The following is a 16972-nucleotide window of genomic DNA, read 5'->3' as shown; positions in this document are numbered from 1 at the left end:
GATGTTGATCACCTGTGTTGAGGGAGACCCTAGAAGACCACGAAGTCCATCCTTTCTCCTGACCTGTGAGCCTTATGGTCTGCGAGCATAGCTGCGTTCTCTTTTCACTTAGGAACCAGAATTTCCAGAAAATATTCCAGGAAGGGGCTCCCTGAAGTGTTTGTGTAATTAGATGATCTCCTGGGACAACTGCAACAAGTAACAAATTCGATTTTTTCAGGTGCTGCCACCAGATGTCAAGAGAATGGGATCAGAACACCCTTCACCAGTTGTTCCTCTTAACAGACGTCTGCTGTCTGCTGGGGCTGTGTGTGGTCAGTATGCAGGTGACGATTTAGCCACTGGTCACTCCCACTCCCTGAGTCCTGCAGTAAATATGTGGAGGGGCCACTTGTCTAAAGAGGCGATATGCAAAGCAAGCACACGCTGGAGTGAACCTTCCTTTTTAAATAAAATTTACTTCCCCAAGCCCCAGACAGTGCCGGGCAGGTAATAAGTTCTTTATGAGTGATTGTTGCTCTGAGTTGCAAGTTCTACCCGGGGAACTTAGTAGTTCTAAAGCCTGCATGCTCCCCACCTGCTCCTGCTCCACACAGAGTGCCTCTTTCTGTAGAGGTGAAATGGGAGAGGAGAGAGGAAGAGAGGGGACCCTGAGCACTGCGAGTGACACAGGGGAGGGGCTGAGGAATGGGGAGAAGAGGGTGGATGGACCTGCTGTCTGCTCACTTGGTTGTCAGAGTCCTGGTCCGCCCTGTGGGAGGCAAGACCACTGGGCAGATGGACGACGCTGCTTTCTGTCTGTCCAGCTCCCTCCTTCCCCTGGAGCTGCCCGGAGTGTGGGCCAGGCTGGTCATTGCTGACCCCTCTCTGCTGGGATATGGCCACATGGAGACCGCAGGATGCAACTGGACATTTACTTCCCTACGTTTTGGTCACAAAGCAGCAGCCACGAGCCACAAGTGAAAACAGAATATACAATGACTCCCCTGTGACTTCTTCCTTGGGACTGTCCAAAATGTTTCAAAGCAGCTCAAATCGCAGCAGCTGCTTCCATTTCCACAGGGTCCGGCCCTATCACAGCCGCTCCCTGGGTGGGCCCTGGAGGGGACCTGGGAGCCACTTGTCCACAGCACCTCATTCCGCAGGGAGCCACATTCTAACTAAAATGGTTATCAAGGGACACTGTTGGGAAATAGCCAGCGAAACGGCCATTTTGACTGAGAAATAATTTTACAGATTCCAGCTTAATTAAAGCAGGTATTTAGAGTCGTGGACACGAATATTTATAATTACTTCTGAGGTTTTCCAGGGTGCAGATGCCTGGCGCACCTGCGGTGTAACTTCCCAACAGACAGCGATTTGAGAGCTGGCACCGGCTCTCCCGAGGGCCGGGCTGCTTCTCCTCTTTGGATTCTGGGGAAATCAGAGCTGCTGGAAAAAGAAACTGCCTTCCCTTCACCCCTCATTAATCCCCACTCCACTTCACTCCAGGCGCTGCCACATCCGTGACAATTTTGTGGCCCAAGAAATGCACTATTTGCTTATTTGCTCTCTGTTAACCCATCGCCTAGGTGCCAAGCACCATACTAAGTAACAGGAGACACTGAGGGGTCTAAGGCCCGGTCCTGTCCTTCAAGGGATTTGTCATGAATTTAAGGAGATGACACAGAGACAGACATGTCTACAAGTAAAGTATTGTGTGATAAATATCACGTAAGAACTGTACACAGACTGTTGATAGGACGGGGGGGGGGGGCTTCCTACTTGGGGTCCTCGAAGCAGAGGCTGAGTCAGCGGTTCCCGGGCAGTGATTTATTGAGGGCGTTTTCTCAGGAGGAGCTTGGAAGGCAATGATGGAAACAGGCTAGGATGGGGGACAAAGCCAGGCAAAGAGAAGGTGTCACTCGCGTCTAGTCTCAGTCTGGTTGGATAGAACACTCTGGAATGTGCAGGGTACCGGGGGGCACCCTGCTCTGAGGGAAGGTGCTGACTGCTCCCACCTGCTGGGGCGAGGGGTACAGTGAGGGGCACAGCGAGGAGCTGGGTGTGGCACCAACAGCACCTGTTGAAGCAACTCAGCTACAAACAATGAAACGCAAGTCGGTATAGGAGCAGGACTCGGTACACAGTGGTTATTGGTTTTCTCTTTTCCCATACAATGGCTATTGAGAGTAAAACTGTTATGCTGACAATATGAGGAATGGTCCAGAAATATAAACATACTGATGTCTATAGAATAAGTAGAAAAAGTGGTCCGAGCTCCCCTCCACCCCCAAAGCACCAAGCCTTTAGTTTCGTGGGAGATTTCCACCAACATTTAAGTAGCAGACGATTTCAGGGCCACCTAATGTGTTCCAGAGCATATGAAGATGGGGAAACCTTCCAACTGTTTTTGTTGTAAAATGCCTATATTACGGATCAACCCACTTGAATGAGACTGAAAAAGGAGGAAAACTGCAGATGGCCTCAGTTATGGATATTAAAATTTTAAATAAACTATGGACCACCAAGCATCAGAGGAAAAAAAGCAATGCTGTAATTGCTACCAGGTAGGTTTATTCTGAAATGCAAAACTGGATTACATTAAAAAATTAAATGCAATACAAATATATGATTATAACCAGACAGCGAGAAGGCACCTGACAAAATCCAACAACTAGTTTTGATAAAAACTCAATAAATAGAATAGGTGAATTTTTTTCAATGTGATTTTTCTATATACACACCCACACCCACTCATATAGGGTGGGGCAAAGTAAGTTTACAGTTGTTTGTATAGAAAATAATACAAAATAATACAATAATTAATAAGTAATAATACAAGAATAAACTGTGTTTCCCATACTCACCACTGTAAACCTACTTTAGCTACACTCTGTGTATATTATATACAGAGGTATATAAATAAACACACATATATATATAGAGGTACACATACACAGGTATAGAGGTAACCCTCCCCTCCCAAGCATCATGCTTAATGGGAAACATTAGAGGCTTTCTACTGCACTCAGAAACATGACAAGAATGCCCAGCCTAACTCCATTACTTAACATCTACTGAAGCGATTAGCCAACACAACAAGAGAAATTAGAGGAACGATAATTGCGAAGGAGCAGGTAACACGATCACTGTTTGAAAACGCTGTGATTGTATATGTGGAAACCTCCAGAGAACCCAGTTGAAATACTGCTAGAAACAGTAAGAGAGTCGATAAGGTGACAGGGTACAAGTTAATATACAGGAATCAATAGCTTTCATATTACACCCAACAACTAGTGAGAGACCATAAAGGAGAAACCACTCCATTTACAGCAGCAGCAAAGGAGATAATAGGAATAAGTTTAACAATAAATGAGCAAGAGCCATAATGAATAAAACATTAAAACCTGACTGAACGATACCAACGAAACTCACACAAACAGAAGACAGGCCACGTTCCTGGATGGGAGGACTTGATGTCCTGAGTCCTCTCTAAAGTGACTGACGAGATTAACGCGATTCCAATAGGAAGGGCACAGGCTTTGTTTCTGACAAAGACAACCTGGTTCTAAGTATAGTTTTGTTTTTTGTGTCTCAGCCACACAAGCTGATTCTAATGGGTAACGAGGGAATTCCGAAGAAGAGGACTGATGCTAGGAGACAAGTCCTTAGTAGACATCAAGCAGGTGGTAAAGGCTCAGTGACAGATCGCCTCGTGCTGATGCATGAAGTCCAACAAGTGGAAGGAAGCAGTGAGTGCAGACATTCATCCAAACTCCTGCAGGAACCTGAGGGGCAGAGACGCTCTCCCGTCAATGCTAATAACTGAAGAGCCACTTGGCAAATAAAGTTACATCTTTACCTTACACCGTGTACCAGGGTAAATCCCAGCGGATCAAAGGTTTAGATGCAAAAAATGAAGAACAGCACCCAGGGGGTAATAGCAGTTTGCTCATAATCACCAAAACTTGGAAGCAACCAAGATGTCCCTCAGTGGGTGAATGGATAAACGGCGATATATCCAGTCAATGAAATGTCATTCAGCCTGAAAAAGAAATGAGCTATCAAACCACAAAAAGGCATGAAAGAGAGTTAAATGCATGTTGTTAAGTGAAAGAAGCCAATCTGAAAATTATACAATCTACATATTGTATAATTCCAACTCTGTAACAGTCTGGAAAAGGCAAAACTACGGAGACAGTGAAAAGATCAGTGGCTGTCAGGAGTGAGGTGGGAGATGAACAGATGAAGCACAGAGGTTTTCAGGGCAGGGAAGTGCTCTGTGTGATACTGTAATGGTGGGTACATGTCATTAGACATTTGTCCAAACCTACAGAATGTACACCAACAGTGGCCCTAATGTAAACTATTGACTTTGGATGATTAAAAAAAAGTTGTAAAAATAGCAGAAAACATGGGATAATCTCTTTATAAGTTTGGCAGGTGAGATGTCTTTCTAATTACATTTCAAAGTTCCAAAGCAGTAAAAATTGTTACATTCAAATACATAAACATAAAACTCTGAATGGACAAATATCTTAAAGGCAGTAAAAAACAATTAGAAACTGGGGAAAATTGCAATTTATATCACTAAAAAAAGCACTTTCTCTCAAATATATTAAGAACTTTTAGAAAAAAATACCCTAATAGAATAATGGGGAAAAGCTATGTAAGAACAGTTCATGGAAAGAAAATATAAAATGTTTTTTAAATATATGGAAAAATATTCAACCTCACTGATTATATATATATATATATGTATGTATATATATACACACACACACACATATATTCAAGTTAAAAATACAATGAGCCCTGGCCAGTGTTGTTCAGTGGTTAGAGCACTGGCCTGTGCACTGAAGGGTCACAGGTTTGATTCCCTGTCAAGGGCATGTTCCTGGGTTGCAGGTTCAATCACTGGCTCTGGTTGAGGCTCGTATGGGAGGCAACCAATTGATGGGTCTCTCTCACATTGATGTTCCTTTCTCTCTCCCCCTTCCTCCCTCCCTTTTACTCTCTCTAAAAACCAATGGTAAAAATATCCTCAGAGAGGATTAATAAAAAATACAAGGAGATATAATTCTTCATCTCTTAGGTTGGTAAACATCTGAAAGTTTATCAATGTGCAGTTGACAGAGATCTGGGGAAACATCTACCTATAACTAGCTGGCAGGAATCTATATGGGTAAAGTACATTTGGAGGATAATTGAACAATATCAGATTAAAAATGAATGCACCCTTTGACCCAGCAATTCTCTTTCTGGGAGTTTATCTTACCCATAAACCTGCACATCTGAAAATGATGTGTGAACAAAGCTATTTGCCTCAGCAAGGCTTGTAATAGCAAATAATACAAATGATCTGAGAGTCCATCCATAGGGGACTGGTTAATGTATAGACATTGGTACACGGGGCTCCTTGGAGCTCTAAGACAGGGCAGAGAATTCCTCTATAGATGTGGAAAGATTTCTAAGATGTATTATTGTTACGTGGAGAAAGCAAGAAGTAGAATAGCACGTGTGACAGCCTACGTTTTGTATTGAAAGGGGGAAGCGAAGAAGACATGCGTATTTCTTGCGTGAGTGTAAGGACTCTGGGAGGGTATCTGTCAGGGCCTGGGACTCTACCCTGTGCCCAGCCTGTTACCGTCTCATGGGTGCTGGAGGAAGACACTAGTTCCTGGGCTGGAGACAAGGGGTGTCATTACTCACAGCACAGCAGGCAGCCTGGGGACCTTCATCTTGCCCTGATCCCTGAAACTGAAGGCAGGATATAGCAACCAGTGTCAAAGAAACAAATATAAAAACAACAGAAACTAGAGACCGAAAGGAATGGTCTTTATACCCCCCAAGCAGACTGCCGGAGGGTGGGGTGTATAATTAATTCCAACTCCCTGTTGTCCAGCACTGTGCCCATTGCGTTTAATGACTCACAACTTCCCTTCTGCAAGGGATCAGCTCAGCATTAGGAAACCTTCCTCAGTAGTCAACCTAAATGACCTCCAGTTTCCCTCCCTTACTCAGGTCCCCAGCCTCCCGGGGGTTTGCACCCTCTGAATATTTGCAGAGAACAACCTGAAGTTTCACTTCTAGTCATTATTTGTTCAAAGTCTATGATTTTCAGTCTTCTTCGAATCCATTCCTTCTTTTTCTAAGTTTCTGTTTACATTCTCTAAATTTCCTCTAATTAATTTGAAATAAAGTGGCTTTAAAATGCTGCACAGGCACATCTGGTGTGTGGGAACTTCGGTCATGATTTGTGGCTGTGTCCACAACCCAAAGACACCAGTGTCCCCCAGGGCTTCTGCTCTCTAAATATTGCAAATGCATAGATTGTAGGAGGAAAGTAAGTTATGTGTAAGATTTTGTGTGTTGCCCTATGAATGATGATATGTCTGTAAAGGTCATTGGACCATGAGGCTGGCAGGGTCTGACCCTCTCCAGACATAAGTTTGGAGTCAGATATCCCTGTTTCTACTTGCTTGAGATTTTGGTTAAGTAAACTTATCCATTGTCTGGTCTGGAAAATGGGAACAGAACTGGTGCTATCAAGTTTTTGAGGATTAAAGAAATCCACGTGACATGTTTAACATGTGTCTTTCTGTATGTCATAAAAATGCCATCATTTTAGCTGTTTGGTATTGCAAAGACTTCATTTCCCTGTAATCACATTTGTTTCCCTTATCTGCAGCCAGACCTTCTTCTATGACTCCCATTGCTAGAAAGACATTAAAGACCATGTGTGCTTTTATAACTTATATTGACTATAAAGCTCACATTCTTCATATGAGAACAAGAGGGCTTGTTTGGAGAAGCTGATAAACAGAGCACGTTCGAGAATTTCTTAAAAATAAATCTGACCGTGGCACTGGGCTATAGGTGAAACCAAAAATCAGTCATGAGTCTCACTGATAGCTCCCACCTTAAAATCTCAAGGGCATATCTTTTATCTATGCCATCCACTCAATGTGCATCGAGCACCTAACTTATTGGAGGGAGTGGGGATGCAAAACTAAAATCCTGAGGCCCCTTTTGTCACCTTGGCTGACAGCCGGGGGAAGAGGCAGGCACACGAGAGAGAAGTACCTCAGTGCGATGTAGGCTCTGGTGCATCGGTGGACACCTCTTGAGAGGATGGGTGATGGGAGAAGTCAAGGCGAGTCTTATAAGCAACTGGGAACTAAAGATGGTGTTGAAAGATTCGTGAATGCCAGCTCGTCCGAGGGATGTGGTCTCAATGAGTGAGCTGTGTTTGGCTAAGTGCAGATAACTTCAGACACCCACTTAGGTAGGTATCCCCGTGTTTGTGGAGCATGACCAGCACCCAGCATGTGATCCCAGGACCATGGAGGGTGATACCTGGGCCATTAGCCTTCCCTCTCAGCTCCTCCACCCTGCTGCAAGGTGACAGAAGCTAGTTCCCCCAGGTCTGCCTTTACAAGCACTGAGATCTGCTCCAGGTGTGAAAGACACGAAGCTAGTTGTTGGCTACTTTTTTCTAAATTCACCTGGTAGGAGAATCTCTTGGACGCTTTTAAAAACAGTGGATACTTTTAAAAACAGAGGTGTGACACTGGCCCCCAAGAACCTGAAACCCCAAGACTCTCCAGTGAAAATCTCTGTGGGAGGTTCCTGAAAGCCAGCCTTTGAGCAATGCTTCTAGATGGACCTCAGGACCAGGTGACTTGGGGGGCATGGCTACATGAAAAGGCAGGTGCAGAATTTTCATTCTTTCAACTGGATGTTCAATGTCATAGGCACATAGTTTGGGGACAGGTGGTCTTACCTGAAATGGAAGCTTTGGTTAAGCATCTTAGGCAGTTTCTTTGACATTGAGGGTTTGCACATGTAACTGCCCAGTGTGGAGTTCACCAGATTCGGGGGTGCCTGCCGTGTGGGTGCCAGTGGGCACCGAGTGCTGTTTGTTGTCTCCAGCTTTTAAGGACAGTGGGCATTTTTATCAGTAAGTCCCAGGTGCTGACACTGTGGATTTTGTGAGTGGGCCGTGAGCCCTGGATTTCTAAGTGGCCCTCGGTGGTTACAGCAAGTACAGAATCGCACACTCATTAATTTCCTTCGGAAGAAGTGGTCCCTCCTCTGGAGTTGCCAGCCTGTTAGTGTTGGCATCAGGCAGCTTGGCAGCAGCCTGGTGAGGACTGAGAGGGGCCCATGGTCTGAGGCCCGAGGGGGGCCAAGGCGGGAGGGAGTGCTCGGACTGGGCAGCGCGACAATGAATGGCTTTAGATCGACGCCTCTCCCAAAATGACTCGGCTTGTCTTATAGATGGAGCGCCCCACGTAGCCTGATGGAGAGTGGGGGCCAGTGCATGGGGGTGGTCTGCTGTGTCAGGTATGGGCAGGTCCCGCTGCTCACCCCCGGGATGCACAGCTCGGGCGCACAGTGGAGGTGCAGAGGCGGCGCTGAGACTGACATTCGCGCGCGATCACTCAGGCACCCTGACCCCGCGTGAGGGGCTGCCGGGTGGGTGTGTCCCCCCATGGGACCGAGTTCCCCCAAACTCAGCGAGCTGCAGGCAAGATGGGAGGTGAGCCTGGGAAGATTACTTGCCAGAGGCTGAAAGCTCTGTCAGGGGCTGATGGCTGTTCCGAAGGACTCTGGGCGGCCCACCCCGTGACACGGTGACTGCATTCGGTGCCTGCCCACGCTAAGCTCCCTTTGGGAGGCAGGTGAGGTTGGGGCTGGGAACATGGGGTCTGGAGGGCCAACAGACACATTAACAATGATGTCGGCCACCGGGTTGACTTTGTCTACTTGGTAACCATGAGTCTCATGCGCTTTCCCTAACACATTAACTCAACTTTTTCCATATCTAACTTTCATGGGTTAGGGATCGGGCAGACCTGCTGCGGTCCTGCTTGCTGCCCCCACTGGTGGTTCTCCTCTAATGATCTGAGCTGATGACCCAGGTATTGCTCTGTCAGGTCGGCGACTGGGGGAGCTGAGGCTGCAATGAGACAGGAGACGCTCGCTGTCAGCTGGTTCCCTGAGCGCGGGCCCAGCCCTCCTCCCTCACCTGCTTCAGCAAAGCTCCTACCAAAAGTGCAGGATACCCCCTCCATCCTTGCTGAGGGGGGCCGACAGAGGGACAGCAGCACTTTGGGACAAGATGAGGGAAAGCCAGGACAATAACAGGCCCTGAAACCACAAGGGGCCTGCCCGGATCCAGCAGCCCCCAGCTGGTGTCCAGCCCTCCAGTTATGTGAGACTAATAAGATGGGAGTTTGTTTAAGACGCCTCTGACCCGCTGTCTTATGGACCATAACTGATAAACTTCAGAAAGCATGAACTTCAGGGTAGCACCAGGTATACATGAGAAGATGGAGGTGGGAGGTTGGCTTCCAAGGGGGTTATTAGCTGTACCCCCCAAACACGAACACAGTGATGTTACACTTAGCACCCTGCCCCCAAGAAAGGAGGGTGGCAGGAGCCCTGCAATTAGTGGACTGGCAGTTCTGTTTATCTTCCCATTTGGACTGGCTGAGCTGACGTCGCCCCATTAGGAACCCGCTTTTTCAGATCAGAGGGACACGATGCAGCAGCTGATGTGAGTGATAAGCAGGGTGACTGACAGGACGCCTGGCTGGAGCGAAACCCAGAAATAATGAGAGTGTGAAGCAGAACTCATGCATAATTCATGGGCTAAATATTTTAGAGAAGCTCCTTCTTCTAGGCAAGGGATCACTTGTTCTGCGTTTGTGAGAGGGAGGATGTGTGATGTCTGCGAAGGGGTTCAAAGGGGGAGTCTCATCGGCTCCTGGATCCCGTCCCTCCCATGGGCACCTCTCTGTTGACTTCTTAGTTTGTTCTGCTTTTTTCTCTGTGAGACTTTGGGCCCAAGTAGCTGGTGACCACCTGGTTGATGACTTAAACACTCTTTGGTTAACGGCCTATGGTACAGGCGGGTGCTGATGTATGCTCGACACCTACCCCCAACCCCATCCTTTCCCTCTCCTGACTTGGCTGACTGCTGGCTCATCCTGTCATCGGACCATCTTCAGGAATGACCCCAGAGCTGACTCCCCACCTCCAGTGGGAGCTACTGCTTCCTTCCTCCCTCACCTTCACCCTGAGGGTTCCTGACCTGGGCAGCACAGGTGACAGTCCCCTTCCACAGGCTCCTTCTAGTGTATCCCCAGAGCCCTCCTTCCTGGAGAACTTCCAAAGCCCAACACAGAGGAATGAGACCAGATGTAGACACAGGGCGTGTAGGGAAGGCGAGCCCTGAGCGGACACAGATGAGGAGGAAGCTGCTGCGTAGGTGTAAAGGCACCCACCGGGTGAGACCCTGGATTTCCTTGGCGTGATTCCCTGTGGTCCGATTTGGAGGGTCAGAGGGCAGCACCACTTGCTCCTCTAGTATTTACCGCAGAGCAGTGCCACCTACTGCAGATAAATCAACCGTGAACATTTAAATATAGGTCTACTGGGTAAGAAGGGAGTATAAACCACGACCCCCAGCGCACCTGTTTGGAAATCCAGAGGACTTCAAAAGGCTACAGTTGTACCCAGCTTCACATTTGTTTGTTGGTTAGTCCAAGTTCTACGGAATATTTTGTTACACCTCCAGCCACATGTGGGGGCCAAGGATAATGAATTCCTCTTATAACAGATAAAGCACAAGAATTGTCCTGACCTTCCTTCTTCCCTCTCTCCCTCACTTTTTTTCTAAAAAATACAGTGTTGAGGTTATTTCCCCCCTCAATAAAACCTTTTGGGCAGTTAAATGCTGAGTCATGACTTAATGATCAGAAAAGTGCAGAAGTATTTGAACAGCTTTGGTGGGCATGCCTGATCTTGCAAGCATACAGAAAAATATTGCCTTTTCCCCTTTTTTATGCATTTCTTTAGACGCACCTCCTTACTGAGAAGGAATGAATTGGCCCTTTCTTTAGCAGGTTTCGTTTCGGTGACAGTGATCACCCTTGTGAATTATTCTGGACTAAATTCCTGTTTATCTCTAAATGAGCAGGAATGGGAGCGGGGTGGGCCAAATGTCCAGTCAGGGACTGATTTTAAGGAGGGACTTTTAATATACACGAGTCAGCTTCCATGTGACACAGGGTCAGCAGTAAAATCTATTCTGCGTCTGTGGTTTAAACAGCCCCCATGAATCTGAGCACACCTGTGGAGACATGTCATCCACTTAACGTGTCTCCTTCCCCACTTAGTAGTTATTAAGATCAGTTCCTTGTAATCCACATGGTCATTCCCCATCTCTCATCCCAGCAGAGTCTCTGTTCAGGCTTCCTGTCCAGTTCACTGTCCCCACCCATCTTTCCTATCCCCACTGGGCATAAGTAAAAAGACCCCAGTTCTAATTTTATGACCCAAGTAACTACCAGTCATTCAGGGAGGGGGAAAGTGGAAAGATAGAAGTTCTGGAAGATTGGGGGTACACTCCCCGTATTCCCCTTCACAAGGCCTCTGCGAGGATGAACTTTCACCAGTTGCCCTTGTGTGCTGAAAAGAGATGTTCAACTGTATTGTCAAGCGCAAGTGCTCCATGGAGAAGACACCTGACTGGAAGTGACCTCTCAGAATGAGCAATGGAGTGTCTTACGCTGAAGGAACTGGGGGAACTGCCTGAGAAAGTCAGGGGTCTGGTGGGAGGTTTACCTCTTGGGAAAAAGTCTCCTCATTGTGGCACTGGGAGGTCCCTCACCAGTGACCAGCTCCTACCCACCATCCCAAGGACACAGCCGCTGTGGACAGGGAGGCGGGCCAGGTAGCCCTCCTGATTGGGTGACAGCTTATTGGAGAAAGTGACCAATTTGCACAACTGGAAATCCGTGCCTGGTGCCTGTGATAATCAGTTTAATATTTTACTCACAAGTGAGAATGTTCAGACAAAAATCATAAGTGGGGTGGAAGAGGAAGAGTGAACATGGAGAGGCCTGACCACAGAGGAAGCACAGTATCCAGGAGGCAGAGGGGAATCTGGCATTTGCCCGTGAGTGACGTGGAGAGATTGGCAGAGTCATTGCATCTATAAAACAAGAGTGTCCCTTGGAAAAGGAGGACACTGAAGGCAAGATAGATGTCTTGAGCAATAAAAATAGATTGCAAAAATTAGGGACAAAAGAATAGTTGAGTTGTCTGATAAATTGAAGACATTTCCAAGAACACAGAGTAAAAGGGTGCATTAAAAATAAGAAAGGAGAGGTAAAAAATCAGAAGATTTACTCAGAATATTGAAAATTCCACAAAAATGTGTACGAAGGAAGAAATTTATCAAAGAATCTGTACAAGGGAAAAATACACAGATAAGAAGTTTAAACAAATCAGGGAGGTAAATGGCTCACATCTAATTTATGAACAAGAAGTGAGGATGGGCCACCTGAACTTGACAGTGTCGAAAATAAAGTTGAATTTATCTAAGATTACAAATATTACACATAAATAATGAAAAGTAAAAAAAAGCACCACATTTTAACAGTGTGAGTCAGAAGATAGTATTCAGAATTGAAAATCCAGAAATATAGAACCAATATAGTATTTACAGGCACGAGAACAAAAGTTTTGAACAATAAAAAAAATAAAAAAATGAATAGAGGTGTCTGCCTCTGAGGAGCAAAGGAAGTGAGGAGCGGGGGAGGATATTGTTTTTCATTCATACGTTCTCTTCTGTTTGAATTTTTACCACATGACTGCGTTATTTTGATAAAAGTACTAACTATTCATAAGTGTACTTTTTTGCTATCATATTTCTCAAATTGGCCCAAGGGTCATAAATGAAGTGGACTTTACATGAACTAATTGATGAGGTTGAATTGGCATCTCACCAAAAAATGCAGAGGGCGATTGTATCATTTTATTTAAAAATAAACTTAATTTTGTAGCACTGTAGTATATATATATAATAAGTCACATCACTCCACCTCAGCATTTCCTAGGAATTTGTTTGAATAACTGAACTATAGTTAAGATTAAATGGCACATCAAATTTAAGTACATAAATATTTAAAAATGTTTCTATTAACAATTTTGATCATTTCTCCGTAATCTCTTTTTAATCAGTATGTTTATTAAATCTTCTCTTTATAATAGGAAAATAAATTTCAGCAATTTATTCTTCAATATTCATAAATTACTAATTAGTGAAGCTTTACCTTGTAAAGTCTCACTTCCATGTAATAAATGTAGTTCACAGAGATAAACTGCCTGCACACAAAGCAGTGTATTCACTGGCACTTTAAGTACCATTTTTCCACAAGTCTTTGTAAAACATTACTGTTTTCCAAGGGAAGTCTTTCAGTTTCCTAAAAAAGTGGAAAGATATTGAGCAATCACAGCTCTAGAGCTGGGAAATATTGAAAACTACTCACCAAATCATAGTGACGTATGTTTTTGGGGTTAGAAATATACTGCACAATAAAGACAAAACATTGGTTGGTGTCTTTGCCTCCCTCCCTCCCTCCTTTTTTCCTTCCACTCATGGGTCAGACCAAACTCATTTAAAACTATGTTATCCTGGAATCAGTAGCAGAAAAATCCATGATACTCCAAATGTTAAGATTTGCCAGGATTTTGTTTCTGTGATCCTTCAACTCTGTGCATAGAACCCTTTCACACTTTTTACATTGGATTTAAACTTTTCTTCATGACTCATTCCCTACTGGGATGGGGAACTCACGCAGGCAGGCACTTTGTCTATTTTGTTCTCTGTGGTTTTCCCAGAGCCTAGGATGGGCTCTGGTGCTGGTGGACACTCAGGGAGTAATTTGCAAATAAAAGAGTACAACTGCTAATAATAGCACTCATGTGGCACTTATTATGGGCTAGGAATCTCCCTAAGTACTTATTAACATGTACGCCTTTAACCTTCAAGGGACCCTCTGGAGGTACTACTGTGGTCCCCAGTTCCAGAGAGGCTGATTGGCCTGAGGTCACATCACTAGTTGCTGGTGCAGCTGGGGATGAAACACAGGCAGTTGCTTTTTGCCTGTGTCATCTCTTACGGTTCCCAGGGTGGTTATGTCCTGAGGTGGGGCTGTGTCTCTTCTTGTCACCCCTGATGCACCACAATGGTCACCGTGTGTAAGTGCATCAGATTAATGTCTACTGGGGGCTGGACGGGAGAAGGCCACATCCACAGTGTGGTCTTGACAGAAGGCACTATGTCACGTGCCACCCAAAGAAGCAGATGTCCTCAAATGTGTGAAAGAAGGGCAGTGTCAGGGCTCAGGGGGATGTGTGCCTCCAAATACAAGGGTGTTGTCACCTAAACTTTTGGCTTGGAACATGATCCTTATAAGGTGATTTTACCTTGCAAGCATTTTATATACTTTATCCCACTCACCAAATTATACTGGGAGGAGGTGTTTTTATTTCCCTTGTAAAAGATGCCCAAAACAGAAAGGTTAAGTGACACATCCTCTGGCTGAAATGAGGACAGTGTCCTGAGTACTGTGTGCTCGCTCCAATGTCCTTGCATGTGATAGTACCGGGAGAACTCTGGGGTCCAGGACAATGGCAAATATACCAATCACCTGGTTTTAAATTGATTTTTAATGCAAATATATTTGGACATCAAGTAGATGGTCCTTTTCAAGTCTTAGATTCTTCTACACATACAGAGTGTGTGCGTGAAACTCAAATAACTCAAAGTCAATTCTTTTCCAATAATTATTCTGTAGCAGGACGTTACCAATTCATGCCAAACTTTGGGAATAAAAATGGTTGAATTCAAATAACCATCTGGTTAGTTATTATGAATAGGTCAGTAATGTTCTCACTAGTACCAATTGCTTAAATTTCAACCATCATTTTCTCCCACCTCAGCTTATAAAAGCAGTCACAACCTTGACTGTTGGTGTCAACGGCTTCCTTTTGTTCTGTCATTTGTGCCTGAGGATGTATGTCTAGTTGTGAGCATTGTGGGTGGGGGTCCTGGCAAGAAGGGTGCATTCAGTCTCCTGTGATAGGATTCCCGGGGAGTCTGCGCCACAGCAGGAGGGCCTCATAATTGTGAGGCGAATTGGACTGTCTGGATTGAACTGTCCTTCTGCGCATAGAGGAAACGCTTTGGGGAAGGGAAAGGACCAGCCTGGAGTGACTCATGGGGTGGCCTGGCCTGGCCCTGCATTCCAGCCTTCACTGGTTCCTCCAGCACTGCACACTCTTCCTGACAGCGACATGTGGGGAAAATGCCTCAGAGAAAAGGGACTGGCCAGTCCTTAGCTGACCTTTCATGGAAATCGAGAGAAGCCTATGCAGAGACGGCTTTAAGGAGGTGTCATTACAAAACCACTGGCACTTTGGCTTTGCTGGTCACCTGCTTCATCACTGATCCCTCTGTGTCTACTTTTGTTTTCCTTTCCAAGGCTTTGGATGGAAGGGAGAATCCTTTGTTTCCTAAGATCAGGCAAACACTGATTTCCTCTCCTCGAGATGAGAATCCCACATAAAAATATGAGGTGTTACCTTTGGTCATGACGATCCCTGCCAGTGCTCTGTGGCGGGCGTGCGTGGATGTCAGGCCTGCGGTCAGCTCGCGGAACTTCTGCGTGACCATCTGGGACACAGAGTCGGCGAAGTCCTGCAAGACACAAGCACCAGGCTGCTTTGATGCTGAGTGGTTCACGCTCATGTCCTTCCCTCCTTCTCAAAGCCCTGTCACACAGCGCCCTGTCACCATGGGCACTGTCCCAGGACCCTTGGCCTCTGGAAAGAGTGAAATATACTGGATCGACTGTGGGCCCTGATCCTGAGGCATTAACCCCAGCGTGGCCCCTGGGTAGGAGCCGGGCTGTGCCTGAGCAGGACCTTTGCAGGGAGACACGTTTGTGCCTGCGTCCGAGGCCCCCTTCTCCCTGCCTCTCAGAGGAGCGAGCTTAGCGGGTCCTGAGGGGAGCCGGGGGAACCTGCATACATGGGACAGTGGGCTCCCACTTTCTTCTTAGTGCTGCAGAGCCAGTTTTTAAATACCCCACTTGTCTCAAGGACTCTCCTGGTTGAACTGCTCCCTACGGCTCACTCACGACCTCCTCCCTTCATGTTTCTGCACACATGCACATGTACAAACATGTACACATGCACACACAGAGACATGCACACAGAAACACATTCACAGATGCACGCACACACGTGTGCACATGGACGTGCACACAAGCACAATACATACCCGTGCATATGCACACACACATTCAGGCAGTACATACACACATGCCTACACGCATTCACACACACATAAAGACAGACACACACACACCAACTTGATATAATCCCGGTTGCTGGGTTTCCCCTAATGTGACTTCGCACGTCTGTTACACCAGCACACGTGAAATAATATGGGTGGTGTCGCCCAGAGTGTGTGGCTTTGCCACCTCCCTTCCTCTGTTCCCCCGTCCATGGCTGACAAGTTGCACTTCTGCGCATGGCCTATCGCTACTTTTCCGGGGAGGCGGCTGGGTGGCAGCAACCTTCATAGGCCTTGGACTCAGGGAAACCTGGTCTGAGTCAGCTTGGGCCCAGTTTCCTAATTTGTAAGGTAATCCTCTTAATTTCCACCTGACGGTGCTTTTGTGAGGATTAAATGCCTGGATGGATCTTAAATGCTTAGCACTGTGCCTCTCGCTGTGAGTGCTCAGAAACAATACCGGCTATTCTCCTTCTTTCATTATGATTACTGTCACCATCATCACTATTATTTCCCGGTCACCGCAGGCATTGACTGAATCTTCCTGCAGCCAAATCACAATAGCCACTTAGCCAGGAGGCGGGCAAACAGGCCATTTTTTGTTGGAATGGGTTCTCACTGTCCTGCCAGGTGTGTTTGGTATTGTGCTACAGATAAGAACAAGTCTCAGGTAAGTACAGGTTGGAAGGATGAATAGTTTAAAAAACCCCATGTTTATGTGAAAATAGGACTGCCTCCTGGAAACCAGAAACCTGACACGAAACAGCATGAGGCTTTCTCACTGTAGCTTCTTGGATAGAGAGCAGGGGAACCCGGCCAGCACCCTTCTTC

General features: G+C 46.1%; 1 protein-coding gene across 1 annotated transcript in view; it reads right to left on the bottom strand.

The window, feature by feature from the left end:
- Positions 1-16972, bottom strand: part of ADARB2 (adenosine deaminase RNA specific B2 (inactive)) — a 124510-nt gene that overhangs the window by 40544 nt on the left and 66994 nt on the right. The window contains exon 3 of the mRNA XM_087823846.1: positions 15427-15541. Coding sequence (XP_087679972.1) covers positions 15427-15541 — 115 coding nt within the window. The remainder of the gene's footprint in view (positions 1-15426; positions 15542-16972) is intronic.

This window comes from Miniopterus natalensis, chromosome 1 (genome assembly GCF_054644295.1).
Source record: "Miniopterus natalensis isolate mMinNat1 chromosome 1, mMinNat1.hap1, whole genome shotgun sequence".
Taxonomy (NCBI): Eukaryota; Metazoa; Chordata; class Mammalia; order Chiroptera; family Miniopteridae; genus Miniopterus; species Miniopterus natalensis.
The sequence above is the reverse complement of the archived record's forward strand: the minus strand, read 5'-3'. Positions and strand labels throughout refer to the sequence as shown.